At 36.7% G+C, this 21,646-nt stretch overlaps 4 protein-coding genes across 4 annotated transcripts; all 4 read right to left on the reverse strand.

Moving 5' to 3' along the window:
* Positions 1 to 3,840: 3,840 nt before the first annotated feature.
* On the reverse strand, positions 3,841 to 6,251 carry LOC131803405 (uncharacterized). Its single transcript, XM_059124691.1, has 4 exons — positions 5,982 to 6,251; positions 5,823 to 5,911; positions 4,262 to 4,391; positions 3,841 to 4,197 (listed from the first exon to the last, which is right to left on the reverse strand). Exons 1-4 carry the CDS (start codon positions 6,166 to 6,168, stop codon positions 3,923 to 3,925), a joined length of 681 nt encoding a protein of 226 aa, XP_058980674.1. The 5' UTR covers positions 6,169 to 6,251; the 3' UTR covers positions 3,841 to 3,922.
* Positions 6,252 to 8,950: 2,699 nt separating this feature from the next.
* LOC131803406 (uncharacterized) lies at positions 8,951 to 14,718 on the reverse strand. Its single transcript, XM_059124693.1, has 4 exons — positions 14,413 to 14,718; positions 9,365 to 9,453; positions 9,191 to 9,311; positions 8,951 to 9,127 (listed from the first exon to the last, which is right to left on the reverse strand). The coding sequence occupies exons 1-4, from the start codon at positions 14,606 to 14,608 to the stop codon at positions 9,009 to 9,011; spliced, it is 525 nt and encodes a 174-aa protein (XP_058980676.1). The 5' UTR covers positions 14,609 to 14,718; the 3' UTR covers positions 8,951 to 9,008.
* A 280-nt stretch (positions 14,719 to 14,998) lies between these two features.
* Positions 14,999 to 17,033, reverse strand: LOC101888693 (uncharacterized). The gene is made up of 4 exons (XM_005178324.4): positions 16,666 to 17,033; positions 15,525 to 15,613; positions 15,333 to 15,450; positions 14,999 to 15,277 (listed from the first exon to the last, which is right to left on the reverse strand). The coding sequence occupies exons 1-4, from the start codon at positions 16,880 to 16,882 to the stop codon at positions 15,081 to 15,083; spliced, it is 621 nt and encodes a 206-aa protein (XP_005178381.1). The 5' UTR covers positions 16,883 to 17,033; the 3' UTR covers positions 14,999 to 15,080.
* A 3,268-nt stretch (positions 17,034 to 20,301) lies between these two features.
* On the reverse strand, positions 20,302 to 21,198 carry LOC105261495 (uncharacterized). Its single transcript, XM_011292140.3, has 4 exons — positions 20,938 to 21,198; positions 20,792 to 20,880; positions 20,601 to 20,724; positions 20,302 to 20,525 (listed from the first exon to the last, which is right to left on the reverse strand). Exons 2-4 carry the CDS (start codon positions 20,855 to 20,857, stop codon positions 20,377 to 20,379), a joined length of 339 nt encoding a protein of 112 aa, XP_011290442.1. The 5' UTR covers positions 20,858 to 20,880; positions 20,938 to 21,198; the 3' UTR covers positions 20,302 to 20,376.
* Between the last annotated feature and the right edge of the window lie 448 nt (positions 21,199 to 21,646).

The raw sequence follows: 21,646 nt of genomic DNA on the forward strand, positions 1-21,646 counted from the left end.
AATTGGACTTTCCGAATGGACCACCTAAGACGCAGCCGCGGTCAACATTTAAATGAAATTATCTTCAAAAAGTAAATGTCATGGACCAATCTAACGTTTCAAATAAAGAACCGATGAGATTTTGCAAATTTTATGCGTTTTTTTTTAAAAAAAAAGTTATCAAGCTCTTAACAAATCACTCTTTATTAGAGAATTCGATGTAGCAACGTACTTCCCCGTAATAGTCGTATCCTCAAATAAATTGTTGTGTAGTTTTTTACTATTAGCCTAATACAATTGCAAAGGCGTTTTGGACCAATGCTTCTTAATAAATTCCAATCCCAATCTGAACCGATTTCAATATAATTTGACAAAATTTACTTTTACACCAAATTTTGTCAGACCTTGCATATCTTTATTGAATTTGGTACGTCAAATATGTCAAATCGGCCAGGAACATACATATATGGGAGCTATATCCAAATCTTAACCGATTTCTAATTAATTTGTCAAATTAGGGGTCAATAACCAAATTCAGCCACATATTCTGAATTTCATTGGAATCCGACATATATATCGTGTTTGGTGCATAACACACATGAAATCGGCCGAAATATTTATATGAGAGCTATACCCAAACCTCAACCGATTTCAATATAATTTGCCAATTCTTTTTGGTACCAGATTTCATCTCTCTGTCCGAATTTCATTGGAATCGGACATACATATCGCGTTGGGTGCATCAAATATGTAAAATCGGCGAAAATATATATGGGAGCTATATCCAAATCTGAACCGATTTCAATATAATTTGGCAAATGTATATTCGTTTTAAATTCCGTTACACATTCCAAATGTCACTTAAATTAGAATTCCATAGCGTGTTTGGTGCATCAAATACATGAAATGGGCCGAAAATGTATATGGGAGCTATATCCAAATCTTAACCGATTTGAATATACTTTAGCAAACAAATTTGTTAGACAAATTCCATCACACATTCCAAATAATTTGGCAAATATAATTTTGTTTCTGTAATCGATTAATAGATATGTGCATATAAAATCTAAATTTTTGGAGGTACCTCCGATTCTGATTCTATATCTGCAATTCCAAGTGGAATTTCAAAAATTTACATGGTATATGTTACTTTCAAGCAATTTTGTAGTATACTTGGACATTTTCAGGAAAATCTGTTCAGCGGTTTTCGAGTCCATAAATTACAAACAAACATACAAACATTTTCCTCTTTATAGATGTAGATAACCTTCCTGGTTTTAAAGTACTCAGAAGGAAATCCTTTTGTGGATTTTAAGACAATTTCATTAAAAAATTGGCTACAATTATCAAAATACCGAATATCGGGGGTTACTGTTGCATAGGGGCTATTCGAAATCGCAGACTTATATAACCAGCTCTATTTCATGGGGGTAAAGTACTCAAAAGGAACTCCTTGTGTTTATTTTCAGACTATTTCATTGAAAAATATCGGAGGGGCATCGTTGTATGAAGGCTATACGATATCGTGAACCGATAATAAAAATAAAAAAAACAATATTTGTTTTTATTTTCAATTTGAATATAGCCAAATTAAATATAAAGAAGACAAGCTGGCCCGGTCCGCGTTGCCGGTCCGTACTTTTAGTCTTTAATTCGTATTTTTTAAAGCCTAATAAATCACAGATCTGACTTATGCAAGCGGCACAATTTTGATTACAAGTAATGACTCCATGACTAAATAGAAATTAATTTTTGTGTTAAATACATATATGATAAATAACATCTATAATAGCCCCATGTGAAAATTCAGCTCAATTTTTGGTATTGTAAAAAACTTAACATTTCCATTCAAATGAGCTATAATTTGGAATTTGTATTTCCAACGTTTAAAATCCCGTACTACGTGGTATTTAGTTTTGTCCACCTCATACTTGAAGGCAGAATGTTGTCAGAATAGCCAAAAAATTACTCTTTTGCTCCGATTACCGTAAGATGGGATTTAATTTGTTTGTCATTTAAATGGTGCGTTGGAGATCCAATAAAGTCCACATTTTTCATCATAGTATAATTCAATGACAACGGTCCCGTGTTACTTTTCGTATATCGTATTTTTTCATGTTTCTGCCACAATTTCCGACTGAAAGAGTCCCAGATTGACATTTCGGAGTTTACTTCTTATAGACGTACATCCAAATCTACGTTCCCAACCAATATTCTCTTGGGGTTACAAATTCAATAGAATACCAAATTTTCTTTTCTGACCACACATTGGTTGGGAAAGTGAACTTGGGCGTATACTAATGCGGGGACTATACTTAAATAAAAGCCTATGTGAATAATTATCTGTAAGAAGGTTTTCTACCCAAGGATTTTTTACCCTAGGTAGCCTCAAGACTAAGATGGGCCCTTTTCCGAAAAATAAAAAAATTATGAGAAGAGGTTTTCTTCCCCCTTAGAAACAAAGATGTCAAAATGGAAGAAGTGGCCAAGACCCCGAAAATACCTTAAATCATATGATGGTGACAAGAAACGTGATCATTTTTTGTAATGATGGTTTCTTCTTAAATTATCAACATAAGCCAAAATTAATACGAAAAATATGGTTAAAATGTAGAATATACTTGAAATCGAATTGTTCCGTTATCGGGGGTTATGACCCATATCATGACCTTCCAAAGCGATTAAAGGTATCTTGAATGTTTAGGAAAAATTTCTGGAAGGAAATCGCTCTACTATATTGCGACCTTTATAGTCGGTATTTCACTGATTGCAGTCCCAATGTATTTTGCATTTTGAGTTCTCATTGGACGAACTATTGTTATATGAAAGAAGCAGGTCCACTTTTTGAAATGAACCGCAAAACGCTTTTTCGGTAATTTTCATCTTCCAACTGAAGGTCCTGGAATTTTATACATGAAAGATCGCCATTTCGTATTGCGCACTCATTTCATTTTTAATATTATTCATTCAGAATTGAAAACAATAAGAAATGTACACTTCAACATAGAAAAAAGAAAGAATTGAAAAAAGAAAAAGAATTTTCAACTGGTTCGCTGATTTTTATACGCAAATTTTAAAAGGTCCTTACGAAGTTTGTCGGTAGAACGCACTATTATTTTGAAATTCGATTCCATTGAAAAAATGTCGATTTTTCCCGATTTTAGAATTTTTATATCTTATCCTCTTCTGAAATGATATTATTCGTATTACCCAATAAATACATAAAGTCTATAAATAACAGTTTTATCCGTTGTCGCTTTCTACTACCCAAAAAAAAAACTACACATCATATTAGAATTCCAAAAAAAAAAAAAAAAAAACTCTACAATTGTACATTCGAAAATAGTAAGTCAAAATGGAAAAAAATATGCAATATAAAACATTACTATTGTACATTTTAATTTTTTTTTTTAAATTTATTTTTTTTTTTAGATTTTATTCTTTTCTGCCAAGAGGCAATTCTGAATTTGTCTGAATTGTTAAAATCAGACCGGCGGTCTTTATGTTATAAGCGTAGTAATTAACACAACTTTCTTTTACATATAGAGAGATAGATTTAAAAGTAGGCGAGTTCCTTAGGCCTTAAATAAATACTTATGGTTGGATGGAAAGCCAACAATATCTCATGTAATAATTCTCAAACCGATATCTTTATTATTTTGGCTAATGTAAGGATTTTAGATAAATCGAAATAGTGGGCGTAAAAGTAGGCGGTGTCAATATTTTTTAAAACCTAACTCGGGGTATGACGAATGTTTGTACAAAAATTATTCAAATCGGTCCACCCGTTCTCAACTGATTCCATTACCAACAAACAAGAATTGATTTTTATATATATAGATAAAATAATTTATTTAATCTACCCACAGTTTTATTTTGCTTTTTTATTTTTAATCACTTCGTTTTGAAACAATATGCCCAATTCCGAACGAAACAAATCGGCTTAAACTTTGGTGGGATACACGGGAGCGGCGGGCATTTCAGGATACATTGTTTGGGCTGGAACAACGGTCTCAACTTTAGCTTCGGCATGAACATATTTAGCGCTGTGAGAAAAATCCGATAGAGGAACTGTTTTGGAATCCGATACGGACATAACATAAGGAACATAATGGGGATTCACAGGACTGCTGACGGTATGGGGCATGACAGTCTTTTGTTCCTTAACCATTTTCTTGTAGAGACGATAGATGGGATACCAGATGGCAGCATAGAATACTAAAACGACAAAAAATTGCATTTTGTCAATTTCAAAAGAGATTGAAAACTTTTTCTAACTTACCGCAAGAAATGATTTCCAAAAATTCAGTTTTATCTTTGCTATCGTCGGCATCAACGAAAATGTTCACCATTTGCAGGACCAGAGCAATAACTGTTACATAAACCCAGGGGGCAACTAGGTGAGGGCGTTGCTGGATGGAGAAGGTAATAGTTGTTAGCATGGTGGAGTCATATATAAAGTAGCTGTTTCACATTTTCCTAAGTACTTTTAGGTGCTCACAAATATATTAAGATATCGAATGTACAGGACAGCGATTAAAATTATTCCAGTGACAGCTCATTATGTTGTTTGCCAGCGTACAACAGCATTTTAGTGAGAATTTTCCAAAAAAAGTTATTCGTGATGGAATTCAAGCCTGATAGTGTGATTTCTTTATATATGGCTGGAAAACCACAAGTGGCTATCGTTATGTCCATACCATACCATCGCTCGTTACCGTGATAGCGGTAGCGTAGCCCGACGTCAAGGAAGCGGACGGAAGAATAGAGCAACATCAGCAGAAATAATTCGAAAAGTAAAGAAGCGACTTGATGGAACTCGCATCCCAGTGGCCGAAAAATGGCTCGTGAGCTGATTAGCAATATTCGGCAACATTAAAAATTGAGCTCGGGGTAAAGCCATTGAAATTCCAAAAGTGCCAGAACTCACACCGCAACAGAAAGAAAATACACCCAAAAGAGCTAAAGAGTTGCTTCGCTTGGCCGAAAGTGGTGAACTGCCGAATTTGGTTTTCTCCAATGAGAAAACATTCGTTGTCCAGCAGTTTGTAAACAATCAAAATGATCGTGTTTACTTGGCAAAGAGGTCAGCTGAAAATGTGGACCTTCTGTTGGCCACCAGAACTCAAGCGCCGGCCATGGTGATGGTGTGGGCAGCCATAACAGCCGCTCCGCTCGTATTAATCGACCGTGGCATCAGAATAAATGCCGAATATTATCGCGAAAAAATTCTGGATGGTGTATTAAAGCATTGGACACGCAAGCATTTTGGCCGCAGACCTTGGAAATTCCAACAGGACTCAGCACCATCGCTCTCAGCACGCGCCACCCAAGAATGGTTACAAAATGGGGTTCCTCGCTTTATTTCCAGCGCACAATGGCCACCAAAATCTCCGAATACCAATCCGTTGGATTATTGTGTCTGGAGTATTTTGGAAAGCAAGGTTGGCACTAAAAAATACCAAAGTGTCGATCACCTCAAGCAAGCGCTTCGCCGGGAATGGGCCAAAATACCGCAGAGCAACATTCGGACTGCGTGTGACGGTTTCATTTGCCTTTGGAAGGCCATAATTCGTGCCAAAGGTGACCAATTCGAACAAATCTGAACTTATTCTAAAACTTGATGATATTTCCGACATTTTTTGCTTTCATTCAATAAAATGTAGAAAAATTTTTTAAATTATGGCGTTTGACTTTGTTGCAGCTTTTTTATCTCACTCTGTATATAAAGTCGATTGTCGATAATCGGTTGATTATGAATAAGGACTTTTGAATAGTGGATTTTTCAAGGACTATCTGCTAAAATGCATTTATTTCGATTTAAGAACTTTATCAACACTCACCTTCTTGACCCCAACAACCAACAGGACAGAAACAATCATTTCAAAAATACAGGCAAGGATACCAAGGAACAAGAAGCCCATAACATAATCTACCACAAACGCAAATATAAATACAATTTAAAAAAAAATTCTTCCCAAAATTATTATCTTCAAACTTACCACTAATCATTTCCTTCATGGCAGCATATTTCTCAGGATCGACGGTTGCATCCTTCACCTCCGAGGCACTCTCTTCCTCAACAACTTCATCGAAAACATTGCCAATGATAAACAACAATGCGGCAACCATAAAATGCCAGACTGCACTCACGACACCAATCACGACGGCAAATGTAGAACGCGACATAATGATAGCAGCAAAGCGTACAGGAATGCAAAATTCTTAACAAACTTAGAGCACAGCAGCAAAAAATCAACTGACTGAAAATGCTACACCTTCGACAGTCTTAAAGCGCATTTGTCTGCTTGTGGATTAATTGCCAAATTATAATCTCGGGCCAAGTTAGTGTTATCGCCATAGGTCAAAATTTGTTTTTTTTTTTTTTTTTGATAAAAAAAAACATTCATTCTAAGCTATGCTCCTTTATGAGCTCGTTTGTTGTAGTTGTTACGTTGTCAAATGCAATTTTGTGTGTTATTTTTTTAAAATTTCTGTGATCTGTAAAAGACTACACCAAGCCGAAAAATCAAAGGTTAGGTTCTAATCATTAGACTTTGTTTTATTTGTGGTTCTCGAGATAAGGAGAAGCTGGAGAAGCTGACACACGAAGTTTTAAATTAGACGGATAGGTTTCTTTTGAAGGAAAATCTAGAGAATTTTAACAAAGGTTTTTTGGTCATATGGCATCTGCCAAAAAATTGGAATATGGGATTATTGCTTTAAGAACGGTGCATTATATTGAATGCAGACTATTCGGTACACTTGAACTTGAACCTGACTTAGTTCGTCCTTAAAAAAATACTTAATACATTTATATTTAACATATAACAACGGGCTTAGGCTGGTTCAAACTTTTTATACCATCCTCTAAGTGAAAACTTCACTTAATAAAAAATCGGATATCCTCGAAATCCTTAAAAAAATTAAAGTTCCATTATATATTATTTAATTATTATTATTATTTTTACACACTAAGGCCAAAACGTGCCTCATCGAAATAACGGTTTTAAACCCTAGGTCTCTTTGGACCAAATTCGATCTAGGGACGTCCGTCCATCCGTCTGTCTGTCTGTCTGTCTGTCTGCTGGTTGGTGCGCACGATAACTCTCGAAGAGTGTATCTAAACTTGGTATATCGTAATATTATTATCAAACTCGATCGAATTCGGAGATGGTCAATATCAGTCAGCTTCTTCTCATTTCTCCCCCAAAAAAGGTCACCATTTTCAAAAAAAAAAAAAAAATCTGCACAGAAAGAGAGAGGATAACTCGATTTTTCTCCAATTTTGCAAATCCTAATATTTGCATCAGTTCTAGGTCAGGTGAGAAAATGACAATATGGGCCCACTCCATTAATGGAAAACATTTAAAATATCCATGAAGCTCATAAAACGCGAAATTAACATCCGATTCACACCATTCCTTCTGGTACCTTCCCCACAAAAGGTCAAAGTTTTGAATAAACAAAGCGATTGTAAAATCCGAAATAAACATCCGGCCCTCTTCATATTACACACATCCCATTATTTCTACTAACTCAAGATCTGCTGTGAAGATGGAAAATCAAACCGCTCATAAAACACGAATTAACTCTCTCAAATGTCACTCATCCAAACATTTCTTCTAACGCAAGATCTGTTGTGAAGATGAGATGAGAAGAGTCACAATTCTCTGTCATAACTTACGAAACATATTTAAAGACAAAAGCTATTCTTTACAAACTGGTTTTTTATCTAAATATTTCTCTCAGCCATAAATTTGATATGGATATGAAATTTATCGGAATTTATCATTTCACACAAAATTGGATTAAATGTTTGATTTTCTTGATGTTGCAAAATCGTCAGGCAAAATCCCATTATTGTTGTTTTTATAAAAACAACGTTTGTTTATGAGTTTGTTTCTTGTAATTTTGAAATTCTCAAAATATTCGTCGTAGACCCCATAAGGTATATACAGGGTGAGATAAAAAAACTGCAACAAAGTCACACGCCATAATTTTTACATTTTTTTTAATTTGATTGAATCAAAGCAAAAAATGTTCGAATTGGTCACCTTTGGCACGAATTATGGCCTTCAAACTTCCAATGAAATTGTCACACGCTGCCCAAGTGTTGCTCTGCGGTATTTTGGCCCATTCCCGGCGAAGAGCTTGCTTGAGCTCATCGACACTTTGGTATTTTTTAGTGCCACCTTGCTTTCCAAAATACTCCTGACACAATAGTCCAACGGATTGGTATCCGGAGATGTTGGATTGTGCGCTGGAAATGAAGCGAGGAACCTAATTGTAAAACCATTCTTCGCTTCTTTAATTTTAGAATCATTTTGCTGATGTTGCTGTTTTCTTACGTCCACTTCCTTGACGTCGGGCTACCGTACCAGTATCACGGTAACAGAAGATACTGATGGAGCTCAAGATAGAAGTACTAAAGGGTTTTTGGAAATTCGAAATTCGTTTTGGAAATATGTATGGCAAGTTCACGAAAAGTACTAAATAGTACTATTTTTTGGTACAATTTGGTATTGGGTGAACTGATAGTTCTTGAAATCTGAAATTTGGCATTTAGTCAATGTTCATCTGTAGCCTTAACATATGGAGGTGATTTCGGAAATGTGTACTATAATTGAACGAAAAGTACTAAATTTGGTATTGTGTGAAGGAATAGGGCTGGAATCTCGAAATATGGTATAAATGTAACTGTTGGTGTTTAGGATTGAGACACAGAAGTTGTTTCGGAAATGTATACTATAACTGCGCGAAAAGAACTGAATGGTACTGTATTTAGTACTGAGTGAAGGGATAGAGATAAAATTATGAAATTTGATATTTATATTACTGATGGTATCTGTGTTTAAGCCCTTAAATTGTCTTTAGCTTCTGGGAGGTACAAGTGTCTTACACGTGTCTTGCCTCCTCGTGTCATAACAAACCCTTCAAGTATATCACCAAATTTTTGTTTGTTTGTTTTTTATATTAATTTTATTATTATACATTTTAACCAACTCATTTATTTAGTTAATGAATTTCTAATCCATAGCTCCAGCATATTTGTTGGGCCGTACATAATTCTTCGGTTTGAAGTAGAAACTTTCTCGCAACGCCTTGTAATGCAAATAGACGGGTATCCACGTCACTGCTTGAATAGCTTTGAACAAATAAGAAGACTAATTTTAAAAACAAAAGAACTATATTTGGAAGTATACCTTACCTATTACGGAAAGCTCCAAAATATACTTTTCAGGATTACCAATGATGGTGCCGGCAATGAAACCGATGACAACGACTATACCACCCATTAGCAGCCATGGAGCAATTGCTTGATGGATTTGCTTTTAAAGAGGGAGAGTTTACGAATTTGTATCACTTTACAAATGGAACTTACCAATTTTACGCCTACAATCAGGAGCACTGACAGGGTCCACATAACAGCATACCAATTCAGTTCTTCGGTTACGGTATAAACATGGGTGCCTAGCATTTGAAAAAGAACAAATGGTGGTTTGAAAAAGTCAAATGTGTTTTAAAACCAGTAAAGACAGTCGAGCATTAAACCAGTAAAGAAAGTCTTAAAGTCGGGCGGGGCCGACTTTATGATACCCTACACCACTTTGCTAATTTAGTAGAGCTGCGCATAACAATTAAAAGTTTTTATGGGAGAATTCAATCATACATGCTATGATTTTAATTATAATTTAAATATAATTTAAATATAATTTAAAGTTCATTTAATGCCGAAGCATTTGTATCTTTTAAATTCGGACTTGTATTGCCCATTTGGTGCACAATAAATTTGAAATCAGATAAAGATATATATGGGAGCTATATCCAAATCTGAGGCGATCTCGATAAAATTTGGCAAAGATATTTCTAAGCTGTATTTGATATATTTCCCTGAATATTGTTGTTACGGAGTGCAAATTACGGTTGTGAGTAACAAAAATAACAAATCTGATAAACAATATATATGGGAGCTATAGCTATATCTGAACCGATCTTTACCAAATTTGACATACTAGCTTCTAGACTCAATTCGGTCGTAAGTGCCAAATTCCATTACATTTGGACAAATATTAGACGTTTGGTGCACAATAAAAACTAAATCGGACGAAGTTATGTATTTGAGCTATATCCAAATCTGAACCGATCTCGATAAAATTTGGCAAAGATATTTCTGAGCTGTATTTGATATATTTCCCCAAATATTGTTGTTACAAAGTGCATATTACGGCAGGGGATAAAAAACAAATCGGACGAAGATATATATGGGAGCTGTATCTAAATTTTGACCGATTATCTCCAATTTCAATAGGGTTCGTCCTTGGGCCAAACATATGATCTGTGCAAAATTTCATCTGGATAGGGCAATAAATGCGAACTGTACTTTGTTTACAAAAATACATGGACAGGCGGACGGACGGGCATGCATAAATCGACTCAGAATGTGATTCTATGCAAATCATCAAAAGGAACTACATGTCTATCTCGTTTCCTTTTGCTTGTTACAAACAAATGCACGAAGACATAATACCCTGACCACCTTGTGGTGTAGGGTATAAAAAGATAATATTAATTAACTTTTTGGCATTCCAAAGTAGTCAAGCCACCTTTTGCATCACTAATAAGTCAAGGAAATATTGAGTGTGCCCATCCAAGTTTTCAAAGGAAATGTATTTTGTGCTAAGTGCTCAGTTATGTTACGTAGAAGAATTTTTATTTCGGCAAAAGTCAGTCAATACAAAAATGAGTAGCATTTAGTTATTTACGTAGTGTTAAAGTACACACTTTAAAATTATAAAACAATCAATCTCCATATCTCAACCTCAGATAGCAATAGTGACCTTACCTTCAGCTTGCAATTTCCCCCATTACTAAATTTACTCAATTGTAGTACCATTTGTGACATCCATATCATATTTCAGAATAGAGCTGAGAATTTACACCCAGTACAAATTCCATATCATATCTCACATATAACAACAAATATATCTCAATCACATATAACAACAAGCACCTCAATAAAAAATTTCTGAATTCCCGAATAATATTCTACATCATCCATTTTAGACACCAACAGTGATCCAAAATTAATACCACTTAGTACTTTTCGTATACCAGGTCCACATTTCAATTACTGATAGCAACAGAGACCTCAAAATCAAATTTGTGAGTACTCCAGCCTTTTTCCTTCTCCCAATACCAAATTTAGTAAGATTTAGTACTTTTCGTTCAAATATAGGATGCATTTCCAAAACCACCTACATATCTTAACCACAGACACCAGTAGTGACATCTACACCGAATTTGGGGACTCCAGCTCTATTCCTTCTCTCTATACTAAATTTAGAACTACAGGGTGAGATGAAAAAACCAAATTCAGTCTGCTGTTATTTCTAAGCCACTCGTCCGACGGCTGTTAAAATTATTCCAGTGACAGCTCATTATATTGTTTACAAGCGTACAACAGCATTTTGGTGAGAATTTTCCAGAAAAAAATAGTTATTCGTGATGGAATTCAAGCGTGATAGTGTGATTTCTTTATATTTGACTGGAAAACCACAAGTACTTATCGTTAGAGCACTCCAGCATTTAAATGTGAATAAATCTTTTGTGTCTCGTACCATCGGTCGTTACCGTGATACTGGTAGCGTAGCCCGACGTCAAGGAAGAGGACGGAAGAAAACAGCAACCTCAGCAGAAATGGTTCGAAAAGTAAAAAAGCGACTTGATGGAAACCCACGTCGAAGTGGCCGAAACATGGCTCGTGAGATGAACATATCGCAATATTCCATTCGGCAAATATTGAAAAATGAGCTTGGGGTAAAGCCATTGAAATTCCGAAAAGTGCAAGAACTTACACAGCAACAGAAAGAAAATAGACTCAAAAGAGCTAAAGAGTTTCTTCGCTTCGCCGAAAGTGGTGAACTGTCGAATTTGGTTTTCTCCGATGAGAAAACAATCGTTGTCCAGCAGTTTGTAAACAAACAAAATGATAGTGATTACTTGGCAAAGAGGCCAGCTGAAAATGTGCACCTTCGGTTAGCCACCAGAACTCAAGCGCCGCCCATGGTGATGGTGTGGGCCGCCATAACAGCCGATGGTCGCTCGCCGCTCGTATTTATCGACCGTGGCATCAGAATAAATGCCGAATATTATCGCAAAAATATCCTGGAGGGTGTATTAAAGCCTTGGGCACGCAAACATTTTGGCCGCAGACCTTGGACATTCCAACAGGACTCAGCACCTTCGCACTCATTACGCGCCACCCTAGAATGGTAATAAAATAAGGATCCTCGCTTCATTTCCAGCGCACAATGTCCACCAAAATCTCCGTATACCAATCCGTTGGACTATTATGTTTGGAGTATTTTGGAAAGCAAGGTTGGCACTAAAAAATACCAAGCTAGCGCTTCGCCGGGAATGTGCCAGAATGCCGCAGAGAAACATTCGGGCAGCGTGTGACGGTTTCATTGGCCGTTTGAAGGCCATAACTCGTGCCAAATGTGACCAATTCGAACAAATCTAAACTTATTCCAAAATTTAATGCTACTTCCGACAATTTGTGCATTCACTCAATAAAATTAAAAAATGTAAAAATTATGACGTTTTACTTTGTTGCAGCTCTATCGGTTCAACAAAATCCAAATTGTTTAAAATTTAGTACAATTTTGTACACATAAGTACAAATTTCCATAACTACCTACATACATTAGCCCTGCAATGCAATAATAATCTTATTTCCGAATTTCAACATTAAAGATATCTCGACTCACCCAAAACGAAATTTTACAAAATTTAGTGCCATTTAGTACTTTTCGTGCACGTAAATACGAATTTCAGAAACTATCTTCAACCTACCTCCCAATTCTACGCCCCAAATTTCGGGATTCTTGTTCTATTTGTTTCTCCCAATTCAAATTGTATCATATTTAGTACCGCTTAGTACTTTTGGTATCCGTTTTGTATCAAAGACTCAAATTTGTTTGTTTACAAAACAATCGAAATTTTCTCAATAAGAATTTGTAAACAGTCAGTAACACAAATGTTAAAATTGTTCTCTCAAATTCTCTCACTTACTGGGCTTTTGGATAAAGGAACAACATCTAGTAACAATATACAGGGTGAGATAAAAAAAAAACTGCAACAAAGTCAAACACCATAATTTTTACATTATTTTTTAAATCTTATTGAATGAAAGCAAAAAACTTTAGAAATAGCATCAAATTTTAGAATAAGTTTAGATTTGTTTAAATTGGTCAGCTTTGGCACGAATTATGGCCTTCAAACAGCCAATGAAACCGTCACACGCTGCCCGAATGTTGCTCTGCGGTATTTTGGCCCTTTCCCGGCGAAGCGATTGCTGGAGGTGATCAACACTTTGGTATTTTTTAATGCCAACCTTGTTTTCAAAATATTCCAGATACAATAGTCCAATGGATTGGTATACGGAGATTTTGGTGGCCATTCTTTGGTGACGCGTGCTGAGTGAAATGGTGCTGAGTCCTGTTGGAATGTCCAAGGACTGCGGCCAAAGAGTTTGCGTGCCCAAGGCTTTAATACACCCTCCAGAATATTTTCGCGATAATATTCGGCATTTATTCTGATGTCACGGTCGATTAGTACCAGCGGAGGGCGACCATATGCTGTTATGGTGGCCCACACCATCACCAAGGCCGGGGTTTGAGTTCTGGTGGCTAGCCGAAGGTGCACATTTTCACTTTCGACCAAGCGAAGCAACTGTTTAGCTCTTCTATTTTCTAGTATATTTTCTTTCTGTTGCGGTATAAGTCCTTGCATTTTTTGGAATTTCAATGACTCATGACCGAGCTCATTTTTCAATATTTGCCGAATGGAATATTGCGCTACGTTCAGCTCACGAGCAATTTTCGGCCACTGCGACGCGGGTTTCGATCAAGTCGCTTTTTTAATTTTCGAATCATTTCTGCTGATGTTGCTGTTTTCTTCCGTCCACTTCCTTGACGTTGGGCTACGCTACCTGCATCACGGTAACGAGCGATGGTACGAGACACTAAAAATTTATTCACATTTAAATAATGGATTGCTCTAACGATAGCCACTTGTGGTTTTCCAGCCAAATATAAAGAAATCACACTATCACGCTTGAATTCCATCACGAATAACTTTTTTTCTGGAAAATTGTCACCAAAATGCTTTTATACGTTTGTAAACAATATAATGAGCTGTCAGTGGAATAATTTTAACAGCCGTCGGACGAGTGGCTTAGAAATGACAGCAGTCTGAAATTGGTTGCAGTTTTTTATCTCACCCTGTATACAAATTTATACATATTACAAATCGATATCACCCTTGCCTCTTGTTAGCGAAACTTTTTAAAAAAGTCTTTAAAACTCCTTCATTATTTGATGCTTTAGAAGACAAAGGTCCTAAATTTGCCTCAGTTAGCCTACATACCTTCAAATTCATCCATCCTCAGTCTACTACCATCATAATCGCTATCATCTTCATATGACGTATAATCCATTTCTTTCGCATTTTTTATATTCTCATGATAGTTTTTGATAAGAACCACATTATGGATCAGCAGCAGCGTGTACATTACCGTCGTATAGATGGCAATCGAGAAGACAATTCGAAACGATGATAACATGATAAGCCTTAAACACAAAAATTCGTTTAAACGTTCGAACGTATAGCGTTACGGCGATCAATCTAAACAATCGTCTCAAAACAAACTAAAGATTAGTTTTTCTTATGAATTAAACTGAATTGTTTTGAAAAAAAATTAATAATATTATTATCAATGGAAAGAGAGCCGGAGCACAGGCGAGTAGTAATACAATAATATTTTCAATTTAAATTTTGAGAAGAAATGAGTCTTATTTTCTATAGAAAAAATTAGTAACCAATGCCTTGTTTGTATCGGAAGGAACATATGAGGCGTTCCTTTAGATAGAAAAACCAATTCGAAAAAGTGAGCATTTTTCCCCACACCTGAGAACCCATACAAAATTTGCCGAAGTGACATTACTACCCATAATTTAGGGATGCCATTCATTCAGAAAAATTTATTTAATTCATTATTTTTTTTTATAATTTACAAATAAAAATCACAATTTTATTTAAGCTTTTATTTCTCCCTCAGATGTGCAACTTTTGTTTGGCAAAAAAATTGGAAACTGTCCACGCCATTGATGAAATTTCTCCGGTTGATCCCAGACGCGATAGACGTTAATAAATCCGTATTGTTTCCAGTAACGTGTCGGGCGAAGCTTTTTGTAATAGGTATAGACGGGAAACCACGTAAATATTTGGAGGCCTTGATAAAAGATACATGTATTCAAATAACAATAATTCACACCAAAACAAGTTACCCATCACAATGTAATCCAAGAGGCTATCTCTCTGGGATGTAACGATGTTCAGGCAGAAGCCGCAACCAACCATAATGCAGCCCGCCACTAGCCATGGTGAAATGAATTGATGACGTTTCTATGAAGAGAGTTCGTTATTTCAGTATTGTGTTAAATTGAGTTTTTGGGAATATCTTTTTGCATAGAACTTACCATTTCCAAACCAACTATCATTAGCACCGATAGAATTAACATGACTACGTAAACGAAAAGGCTGGCAATGTTGGCATATAGATTAATTGCTGGAAAATGAATAAGGTAGAAAAGGTGGAAGATTAAAATGATGATATACTAACTGATTTTTTATGAGCTTCTTTTCTACTACCTTGACGCGTTTCAAAGCGTTTATAAATTTAAATGCCAAAAGGGACTCCCTACCATACGGAATCCCGACGCGCAGCTCTCTTGTCTTTGTTTACCCCTAATCTACAACTTGTCTGTACCGACTCTCTACCCTGCAGCTCGTCTATACCGGCTTCCTGACTATCACATCGTCTATACCGACTCCCTGGCCTTCAGCTCGTCTGTTCCGACTTCCTGACTATCACCTCGTCTATACCGACTCCCTGACCTTCAGCTCGTCTTTTCCGACTCTCTGGCTTTCAGCACGTCTACTCCGACTCCCTGGCCAGCAACTCGTCTATACCATCTCCCTGGCCATCAGCTCGTCTACTCCGACTCTCTGGCCTGAAACACGTCTATTCCGACTCCCTGGCCTGAAACACGTCTATTCCGACTCCCTGGCCTTCAGCTCGTCTGTTCCGACTCCCTGGCCAGCAACTCGTCTATACCATCTCCCTGGCCTTCAACTCATCTATACCGATTCCCTGGCCTTCAGCTCGTCTATATCGACTTCCTGCCCATCAGTTCGTCTACTCAAAATCCCTGGCCAGCAACTCGTCTACTCCGACTCCCTTGCCTGCAGCTCATCTATTCCGACTCCCCGGCTTTCAGCACGTCTACTCCGACTCCCTGACCAGAAACTCGTCTATATCATCTCCCTGGCCTTCAGCTCGTCTACTCCGACTCCCTGGCCATCACATCGTCTATTCCGACCCCTGACCATTACCTTGTCCATACCGACTCCCTAGCTTTTCAACACCTTTTCGTTCGTATTCTGCTATCCCTCAAGCCCTTAAAGTAAACCCCCTCCATGGTCCTAAGACAATTTCAAACAATCCCAATATTTTGGTATGATGTTCTCTATAAATTCTATACGAGTGTATGTGTACTCAAATCAATTCCTTATCTCGAACAAAAAAACAATGGATTTCGAATGATCTTTTCTACATACCGCTAATGTGTTTAAGTAGAGCTCTTAGCTCATTTGTCCAAACATCTGGATCCGTATCTTTGGTTTGTTCTTCAATTATTTGATAATATATCAACAGGCCTGTGACATTGTACGCGGTGAGACAGGCATAAATAATAATGGCCAAAATGGCCATGACACAGGCCACACAAAACCAGGGCGATTTATTGCCAACTCTCGTGGCCAATTTTGGTGGCATGTTTGTTTGTTTGGTTTTCTTTTGTTTTTATTTGTATTATTTTTTTAATATGGCGAAATTAAATCTTATTCACAGAAAAAACGAACACGCTTCTTTCTATTTCAATGAATAGCGAACATTCTTATCAGCGGTTTCGAATAAAACTGAAGATCGATTTATAAATTGATTCTCTTTCTGAATGCTGAGATTGTTTTTGAAAATCCGTTATGATTCTATTTATCAGTTGAGTTCCAGAGGGCGGACAAATGTGCAAAGCTTTCTCTGCGGAATTACAGGGTCCCGGAAAGTGGTTACATTGAAATGCATTGGAGTGTCCACATTTTTTAACATATCGTATAAGTATTCACCATAATATAGTTTGTGAGATAATCTCTGTCCAGTCATGGAAAGATGTATTCAAAGTAGCAATGCCAAGGCTGATTACTCTCGCATGGAAGATCAATGAAACGTTTTCGTTATTGCATTAGGTCAAGGTTGCGAGAGATTAAAAACATTTGAGTGTGTCGAATAAACATTATAAAGTTATGGGAAAAAAGTTAAAAAGCAGTGAGTTCGGCCGGCCGAACTTTTAATACCCTCCAACATTTCGAACTAATTTGGAAATTTTCAAAAAATAAAATCCGTTAGAAATTCTGTTAAAATCTTAAAAACGCCAAATATAGCCGTTATATTGGGGTCTATACGTCGTGGCATTGTTTGTTATAAGCCATTACCATATTATAAATGGGTATTATGTAGCATCTTCAAAAGGTACCGTTATATCGGAGCTATACGATGACCTGGACCTGCATAGACAATTTTCTGTCACAGGCTGTAGTATCCATTACGAACTTCAAATGCCAAATTTGAAACCAATTCCGGTGAATAATGTCGCTAAAATTATCAAAATACCGAATATCGGGAGGTACCGTTATACGGGGGCTATACGAAGTTAATATACCCTCAATAGAATGATGGAGGGTATAAAAAACAAAAACATGAAAGGACCGACAGACAGTCTGTATTGAATAGTTAAAGGCAATGGAATAGGTATACACGAGCTGCTGCTCAGAGAGTCGGTTTAGACGAACTACAGCCCAGGCTTCTGCACAGACGAGCTGAAGGCTCGTTACAAACGAGCTAAAGTACAGGCAGTCTCTACGGGCGAGCTGAAGGCCAGAGAGTCGGTATAAACGAACTGCAGGCAAGAGAGTGTTCGTATAGACGAGCTAAAGGCCAGGCAGTCTGTGTAGAATAACTAAAGGCAAAGGATTAGGCTCAGGGAGACGGTATGAACGAGCTACAGGCCAGATAGTCGGTATATACGAGCTGCAGACTTGAGAGTCGGTATAGACGAGTTCCTGGTCAGAGAGTCGGTTTAGATGAGATAAAAGCCAGGCATTCTGTACTAACAAGCTAAAGGCTCGGTAAAAACAAGCTAAGGTACAGACAATCTGTACTTGCTAAAGGCCAGGTAGACGACGAGGTGGTCAGGGAGAAGTTATGAACGAGCTCCCGAAAATCTATCAGATACTTCTAAGTAACTTCTACGACAAAATCTCAAAATCTTCCATGAGAAGATGTCCTTAGCTTCTATGAGAAGACATTTGTATCTTCTGGAAGAAAAACTAAAGATCATGCCGAGAAGATCTAAACTGTGTCTTCAAAAAGATCTCCAGATGTTATGTGGGAAGAACTCCTTTGAGAATCTCTACAGATCATCTATCTGCGGAATAATCTAGATCTTTCACGAGAACATTTCTAGAAGGCTAGGTGCAAACGAGCTATCTGTACGGGTGAGCTGACAGCCAGGGAGTCGGTATAGACTTGCTAAAGGCCAGGATTAGGTGTATACGACGTGGTGCCCAGGAAGACGTTATGAACGAGCTCCCTATCATCTATGAGCTACGTCTAAATAACTTCTACGACAAAATCTAAAAATCTTTCATGAGAAGATGTCGCTAGCTTCTATGAGAAGGCATCTCTATCTTCCAGAAGAAAAGCAAAAAAACTTGCCCGAAAAGATCGAAAATTTTTCATCGAGAAGATCTGCAGATGTTATGTGAGAAGATCTTCTTTGAGAATATCTACAGATCATCTATCTGAGAAATGACATAGATCTCTAACAATAACATTTCTATGTAGATAAAAAGATCTCCCGATCGATTAGAAGATCTATACTTTTCATAAGACCTCTTATGAAGATAATTTATTCATAATATCGACAGATATTCCTTTATAAGATCGGCAGACCTACCTTGAAATATCGAGAGATCAGAAAATATGTAAGGAAATCATCCATTTTAAACCAGTAAAGAAAGTCTTAAAGTCGGGCGGGGCCGACTTTATGATACCCTACACCACTTTGCTAATTAAGTAGACCTCCAAATAACAATTAAAAGTTTTTATGGGAGAATTCAAACATACACGTTATGATTATAAATATAAATTAAAGTTCAAAGGACTAAATATGCCGAAGCATTTGCATCTTTTAAATTCGGAATTGTATTGCCCATTTGGTGCACAATTAATTTGAAATCGGATATAGATATATATGGGTGCTATATCCAAATCTGAACCGATCTCGATAAAATTTGGCAAAGATATTTCTGAGCTGTATTTGATATATTTCCCTGAATATCGTTGTTACGGAGTGCATATTAAGGTTATGGGTAACAAATATAACAAATCGGATGAATAATATATATGGAGCTATAGCTATATCTGAACCGATCTTCAAATTTGACATACTAGCTTCTAGACTCAATTCGGTCGTAAGTGCCAAATTCCATCCCATTTGGACAAATATTAGACGTTTGGTACACAATAAAAGGTAAATCGGACGAAGTTATATATGGGAGCTATATCTAAATCTGAACCGATCTCGATAAAATTTAGCAAATATATTTCTGAACTGTATTTGATATATTTCCCCAAATATTGTTGTTGCATAGTACATATTACGGCGGCGGTGGACAAAAATAACAAATCGGATGAACAATATATATGGGAGCTATAGCTATATCTGAACCGATTTCGATCAAATTTGCCATACATATTTTCAGGCCTAATTTGGGTGTATGTGCAAAATTCCATACAATTCGGGCTGATATTACACGTTTGGTGCACAATAAAAGGGAAATCGGACGAAGATATATAGGAGCTATATCTAAATTTTGACCGATTATCTCCAATTTTAATAGGGTTCGTCCTTGGGCCAAACAAAAGATCTCTGCAAAATTTCATCTGGATCGGGCAATAAATGCGACCTGTACTTTGTTTACAAAAATACATGGACAGACGGACGGACGGACATGCATAAATCGACTCAGAATGTGATTCTATGCAGATCATCAAAAGGAACTATGGGTCTATCTCGTTTTCTTCTGCCTGTTACAAACAAATGCACAAATGACCACCTTGTGGTGTAGTGTATAAAAATAATCCACGCATTTTTTCATTCAAAATTTATTTTGTCCATTTCGACATTATTCAATATTTTTTTCAAAGCTCTTTTAAACGGGCTCAATAACCGATCGATTTTTTGAGTGCATTGAGTTGCCAACCTTTTCCAGGGAACTTGCAATGACAACTGGTCTATGTTTAAACATTCGCAGACTCTTGTATTGGTAATACACCGGATACCACAAGGCAATAACGAAAACTAAAAAATATATAAAATTTCTCGTTGAAAAGGGATACGGAAACATTAACATGATTCCAATAATGTGATGCTCACCTGTAGTCAAAACATACAGTTCCGATCTCTCTTCGAAGTATGCCATAAAGTATGTGGCCAAAATATCGTAGATTACATTCAGCCAGGAACATATAAGCCAGGGGACAAAGAAGCTATGTTTGTCCTATAGAAAAAGAAAAGATATTTGTTTTTAGGGCCTTGACGTCTGAAGATATCTCGTAGGTACCTACCTTGCTCACACCTATCATCAGCATAAGCGAAGAAATTACCATTGTGACTGTACCAATCAAAGACATTGCATGATACGATGCCTCTCCAGCTATAAAAAGCCAGAAACAATTCAAAAACTTCCTTTCATGTAAATGCCTTTACTTACATTTTACAAAAGTCACAAAATCCTTGGTAACCGAATCTTCGTCAGACTTTTCAAATTTATCGTAGATTTGCTACATATCTTGATGAAATGATGTAGACCCAAATAGGTGAATATGCACGAATAGAAAACACCTATGGAAAAGATCCAAGAAGTCCTGGGCGACATATTGCTGGAAATTTTTTCTAGCCCGGAGAAGAACTAAACCAATGCTGTGGATGAACGTTGAATAACTAAGTTTGATGGCAGAGTTTTAAAGTAATGTTCTTTTCGTTTGTTTTTTTAATGTACTCTGATAATATATATTTTTTCTACATTTGACCCCATTAGAACTGAGGCTAGGTTATCTTGAATGCAACTTACCGGATTTCAAATTGCAGCGAATCATTATGGTAGAAAACAAAGGCAAAAAACGAAAAATTTAGAGACACCCACAAAGTATATCTGATGCAGGTCTGTTTTCAAGTCCAGGATATCAGGAAGTTTCCGTTATATGGGGGCTATACGAAGACGTGGACTTGCACAGACAATTTTCTGTCTTAAGCTGTAGAAACAATTCCGGTGAAAATGTCGCTTAAATCATCAAAATACCGAATATCGATAGGTACCGTCATATGGTGGCTACACAAAGACGTGGACCTGCATAGACAATTTTCTGTCATAGGCTGCAGTATCCATTACGAACCTCAAATACCAAATTTGAAACAATTCC

The sequence above is a fragment of the Musca domestica genome, unplaced genomic scaffold (genome assembly GCF_030504385.1).
Source record: "Musca domestica strain aabys unplaced genomic scaffold, Musca_domestica.polishedcontigs.V.1.1 10, whole genome shotgun sequence".
NCBI lineage: Eukaryota > Metazoa > Arthropoda > Insecta > Diptera > Muscidae > Musca > Musca domestica.